The 5,885-nt window shown below is 55.1% G+C and overlaps 1 protein-coding gene across 5 annotated transcripts in view; it reads right to left on the reverse strand.

Annotated features, from left to right (window-relative positions):
- adamts17 (ADAM metallopeptidase with thrombospondin type 1 motif, 17) overlaps positions 1-5,885 on the reverse strand; it is a 28,117-nt gene that overhangs the window by 15,438 nt on the left and 6,794 nt on the right. For all 5 annotated transcript variants that reach the window (XM_019893237.1, XM_019893235.1, XM_019893238.1 and 2 more), the window contains 10 exons: positions 5,529-5,572; positions 5,142-5,247; positions 4,788-4,928; positions 4,541-4,691; positions 3,837-3,938; positions 3,453-3,598; positions 2,686-2,855; positions 1,179-1,306; positions 354-474; positions 82-162 (listed from right to left, as the gene is read on the reverse strand). In XM_019893237.1, the coding sequence (XP_019748796.1) occupies positions 82-162; positions 354-474; positions 1,179-1,306; positions 2,686-2,855; positions 3,453-3,598; positions 3,837-3,938; positions 4,541-4,691; positions 4,788-4,928; positions 5,142-5,247; positions 5,529-5,572 (1,190 nt within the window). The remainder of the gene's footprint in view (positions 1-81; positions 163-353; positions 475-1,178; positions 1,307-2,685; positions 2,856-3,452; positions 3,599-3,836; positions 3,939-4,540; positions 4,692-4,787; positions 4,929-5,141; positions 5,248-5,528; positions 5,573-5,885) is intronic.

A 5,885-nucleotide genomic window follows, 5' to 3' on the forward strand; every position in this document is an offset into this window, starting at 1 on the left:
CGACACAAGATGGAAGGAAAAAGGACAAATGCGATCATTTTTTCGGCTTCCCGCAAGGGAAATTGCGGCAAAGTTTCTTACCCAGGAAGCTGTGCGAGGGCTTGTCCTCCACCACTTTGATCCGTCGCGCTCCGGCGGGAATGACGAGCGCCTCCACGTAGCCTGCCGCGCGCGCACACACAAGTCGCGCGCGTCACGCTTTGCCCGGGATGTGCAAACGAGCCCGCGGCGGCGCGTCGGGTGTCAAAGAGAAGAGCGACCAATCAGCAAGCGTTCGCTCGAGCCATTCCAAAACGTGCCGCAGCTGAAAGGCGAGCTTTTGTCACGGGGCGATGCGGCGGCGTGCGGCGTACCCATGCCGCCGCTGTGGTTGAAGTCTCCCCTCACCACGGCGCACGATCGTCCGTCGCCGTCGCAAACGCCGCAGGCGTCTTCCTCGGACGACGAGCCGATGACGCCGTCGCAGCCGATTTTCTGCCGGGCGACAAAGACGGCAGCAACGAGAACCGCTCGCAACCATTTCGTCGGCCCGCCCAAATTCGCTTCTTTTGAAACGGGCCAAACGCGAGGACGATGGCTCACGTCGAGATTTTTTCGCGTGGCTCAAGTGACATCCCGAGACAAAGCCGACGACACTCCAATGCACGGAAAAATGTTTTGCTGTCGAGTCACACGACACTCTCGTCTGATGTCTGTTGTCTGGTGTTTTGAACACTTTTTGCACAGCTAGCCCAGCATTGGAAGTTGGGCTGACTCGGCTAAGTTGAGCGCAAACAAAATTTGCCATTCTAAACTCGCATTATTTACGTGACAATGATTGCATTTCGAACATGTTGGATTGACAAAATCAGTTTGGGAATATCTTTGCCGACGAAAAACCCGCATTGGCTACGTACCCAAACTCTTGCTCGCAGTGAGTTGCCATCTTTCGAAATCATTTTCGGAAAACGTCTCACACAAAATAGAATTTTTTTTTTTCCCGGAATAGGTGTCAAAACAAAACAAAAATGCTCATGCGCTGAAGCCAAGTGCACCGGGCAGCGATTCCCTGTCAGACCGCTAGAGGGAGCACAAGAACCGGCAGTGGCACTCACTCGGCTGCGCGTCAACCTCCGCTGGCCGCGACTCGTCGCCTTGAAACGTGACGTGACAGCTTGGTTGATTTTAGCTTAGCATACCTGGCAACTGCCGTTGACGCACAGGTCGGCCTCGTACGGACCGCACGGCGTCCCGTCCATCACCCTGTCGGCCATCAGCACGGAAATGTCACGACCCACCGGACTGCAGAACAACACGCATGGCTTCTCTAGGCGCAAACACGCGCACGCAACGCACACACACACACACACACACACACACACACACACACACACACATTAAGTATGAAACGTGGAGACGCTGACACTCCCTGACTCTCACAAGTATATGCTCACACATGTACACAAGGGCGCGCTCAAACACATGCACGTTCTCTCTCTTACATGCACGCATACTAAAAACTAGTGCTGTCAAGCGATTAAAAAATTGTGCGATTAATTAATTAGGGTCTGTAATTAATCTAATTAATCTAGTTTTTTTTTAATCTCATCTAAAAATGACTGAGAAAACCCCTATTTTCATTTTAAATTCGTGACATTATTGAGGCAGATCAAAAGATCAAAGAAAAAGTGGCATTATAAAGTATTTGATTTATTTTCAGCAGACTTGGACAGATGCGGTCCTCGCCATTTACTTTCTGCTGTATTTGAGACGAGTCAAAGTCCGACCTGCAACCTCGCGTTTCGACCACGAGGGGGAATATCGCTGTTTTGTTTGTTTTTGTAAATCTCCAAAGAATTACAAATAAAATAGAACATCAGGTCCTTAAAAAGTGCTGGGGTGAACACATCGAAAACAGTAAGAACAATTTTCTCAGCAATATCCTGGAAGTACTCAACACTGAACTTGGTTCAGATAATAAACAATAAATAAAACAGCCCCTTGAATCACAGTGCTGTAAGAAATAACAGTTTGTTCATCATGACAAAGTGAAAGCGCTGAATTAAACTTCAATCACCTCTCGTCGTCTACGGAGGACACATCACCTCAGGCTCGTACGTGGGGTGTTCTCGAGTTTAGTTTGCCCAAAGAGCTTCGCTACGATTGGCTCGCTCGCTCTCTTGCTAACGCTTTCGGCCGTGGCCGCACTCCCGACTGGGTGCTTTGCACTGATGTAGGAGGCTAAATTTGAGCTGCTTCGGTGGTACGCAAACTCCTCCTTACAAATCAGGCACAACACTCAACCTTTCTCAATTGTGCCGTCAGGCCACAGGAAGCCAACACATAAAAAGGGATATGAGAAAAAGGCAACCCACCGACAGAAACAATAAAGGCAGAGATTAAAATCGAGATGAACGCGATTAAAAAACATAACGCGCTTAACAGATTGTAATTAATTCATCGCAATTAATAATTTGGCACCTCTACTAAAAACTAAAACTAAAAACACGGCCCCACCAACACACGGATGCTGACACGCATCCACAAGGGGGCGCTCTCTGTGGCTCTCAAACACACACATTGCCCTTCAAAATATACGTGTGCGGTCACGCGACACACGCGTAGTCGATGCTGACACACGGGCGCGCGCACAGACGAACGCATCCGCGTAGGGCGGCTTTGAGGCCAGCGGCGCGTGCGCATCACCATCGTTGACGACGGCGGTTAGCATGTCGCTCTTCTTCTTGCCGGCGTGTCGGTCGTACGACAAACACTGAAGGTCCCTGAAGCTGGGCGCCCCCTTTGGGCACGGAGGACCTTCACAGGCTTTGTGCTCCACGCTGGCTTTTTGGCAGGGGTGCCCGCCCGGTCCTGGCCTAAGCGCACACGCGCACACACACACACACACACACACACACACACACACACACACACACACACACACACACACACGCTCTCTAGCTGTCGTCATGGATACCAGTGATACTAAGACCAGGTATTGATAACACGCCGATAGCTGTCTTACGGACCGAAAAGGTCTTGGACACTGAAATGTGTCCATGTGACTACAAGCAGGCCAGCGTATCCTACTGCATTCAACAATTGTTTTGTTTTCTTTTGCTCGTGAAATATCCTCGCATCGCGAGTTACAAAGCATTCTGCGGTTAGTGCTGCGTATTTATTTTGCGAATGACGCTTGTTTCATGCTTTTGAAGCCAACTCGCTTGGGACCTGGTCGCCGCGCGTTGTCGGGAGCGAGACGTCTTGCACCGAATCACCTTGAAGCTAACGCGGCGGACGTGGCTTGCTTGGCGCGGCAACGACAACATTGCTCGGCGGCGACGCAGAGTGAGCCAAAAGTCAGTCGTAGCGGGAAATATCGTTTCTCGTCGAATGCATCGGCTGCCGGCGGGCCGGCGGAAGAGGGCGCGACGCGCGCGACTTCAAGGCGGAGGTGCGAGTGCGGTACTCACGGGGGGTTGTCGCACTTCCTCTGTCTGAACTGGACTCCGGTGGCGCACGTGCGACTGCACATGCTCCACGGGCTCCACGGGCTCCAGTCGCCGTCCACGTGCTGCGGGATCGGGGTCTTACTCACGCACTCCCCTGCGCGGCACCACTGACACACGCGCGCACACACAAAAGGGTGCACACGCACACGTTAGACACACAGACTGTACACAAAAACACGCACATGCTCATGCACACGTGCTCGCCAACACCCTTGCACGTACACGCGCAAGATGACGGACATTCAGTCACAAATGCACCTTGACGCAAACACGCACACGCACACACACACAAAAGGGTCCACATGCACGGCAGCGAGTACAGGCGAGAGAGCGCTGGCCTGCCACCTTGTCCGGTCCACACTGAGTTCCGTCCAGGGGCGGATCCAGTTTGGTCTTGCAGGAGGCGTCGCCCTCCACCAGGCACCATAAACCGGCGCACATCAAGTGCTGCGGGACACACGCACACACGTCATCCTGGCGTCCGGCCACGCGTCCGTTCCCGCGTTGGGCCGATCCATTGGCCGGCCCGCTCCTCGAGAGTCCGCCGTGTCCCGCGCATTCACGAGTTCATCGATCGCATTTTGGGTTGAGGCCACTCGCGGCGAGGTCGTTTGCCCACGTAAGGAGCCGCTGAACAACACGAGCGTGCGACCGACGTGGCGAGTTCCAGTCACTCACGGCGTGCGTTTAGCATTGAAGTCGGGATGATTGGGCCATTTCGAAGATGAACTCGCGATCGGACGCGATGGGCGAAAGCATCGCGAAAGGACAGACGGAAGCAATCGACGGGCGCGCGGACAAGAAGAACGCACAGCCGCGTGGATCGACATGGCGCACGGACGGATGCGCGGATGTCACGGCGGATCCGCCGTGACATCCGCGTGCTGGTCGGTCGCTTTCATCCGTCCTTTGGTGCTCGTTCGGGCCCATCCGGGGGTCATCGCCGCGCCCATTCGCGGGTCCGTCACGGCACTCGCACGCCAGTCCGCGGTGACCGCCGCGGCGTCGGGTTTGCGCACGCTCGTGGCGCGCGACGCGGGCGTAGCTACCTCCATGTCGGAGCAGAAGGTGGCGTTGGTTCCGAAGAGGATCTGACACTGTTCGTCGACGCTGTAATGCATCCCGGGAAGCTTGGGGGGGAGGCGCAGCTGGTAGCGGCTCCTCGGGTCCGTGTGCACCAGACACGCGCTCGACTTGGACCTGGCGCCGAGACACGCAGTGCAGCGGCGTCACCCGCGTAGCTCGCGCGGCGTGGCGCGCGCCCGCCGCAAATATGCAAGGGAGGAAGGATGTCACCTGAGGAACTTCTCCAGGTCGTCGCGGCTGCACGGCGACCACGACAGGTCGCTGGGGTTGCGTCCCTTCACCCACTCGCCGGACATGATGTAGGCGTGGCCGCCGCACGAGGCGTGGTCGTCGTCGTGGCTCATACCCATGCTAGCCGGGTGCGCGCACGCACGCGTGAGCACAATAAGTACAGCGTTAAAAGGTCTCAAAGGTCCCGTGCCATTTTTTTTTTTTAATCCCCCCAGCAAATCATTTTTCAGGCTCACTCAGTTGGTCTGACTTGCATTGCATAAGCAAGAGAGCGGACTTTCCGACTGCAGGTGAGCTTGGCTCCGATCGTCTGACTCTGCGACGGGAACTCACTTGTGCCCCAGCTCGTGCGCGATGGTGAAGGCCAAGTTGAGGCCGTTGTCCTCGGCCAGCACGCACTTCCGCTTGGCGCTGCACACGCCGCCCAGGTACGCCATACCTTGACACGCAAAACGCCCGTGCCTGTTAGCCACATGCCCGTCAGCCGCATGCTAGCCACCCGCCACGTGGGGCAAAAAGGCAGGCGAGACCAACAACAACGACAACAACAAAAAAGACGTTGAGAGAAACACAAAAAGACATCAAACACAACCCCCCCCCCACTCCCCCCAAAAGCACCAGACTGACAAAAAGAGCCCCAAAACTGGCAAACAGACATGGGGATGCCAGTGTGTGTGTGTGAAAGAGTGAGAGAGAGCAAAGGACACCGAGGAAGCTTACCAACAGTGTCACACGGTTCCTCCTTGTGCACGCAGAAGTCTGTCCTGAGACACACAAAACAACAAGTCAGCCAGCACATTCCTTCGGGAAAGCACAACCACAAGATTCTGTCCGGACACCAAAGCGGGCCTCGGATCCATTTTCGGTGGGCGGCGGTGATGAGAAACGTGCGTGACTGTGGGAGTCCACCTTTGCTCGCTCTTCTCGACTTCAGCGAGCGTCTGCCAAACGATGCCCTCTGCTGGTCGGGTTTACACATTGCGCCTCGATACCCTCATTCGCAGCGGTGTCCGAACTGCGGCCCACCCATCATTTTTCTGCGGCGCAGGGCATATGCGGAAAATAACAAGAGTGACA

Source organism: Hippocampus comes, unplaced genomic scaffold, assembly GCF_001891065.2.
Source record: "Hippocampus comes isolate QL1 unplaced genomic scaffold, H_comes_QL1_v1.1 scaffold378, whole genome shotgun sequence".
Lineage (NCBI taxonomy): Eukaryota > Metazoa > Chordata > Actinopteri > Syngnathiformes > Syngnathidae > Hippocampus > Hippocampus comes.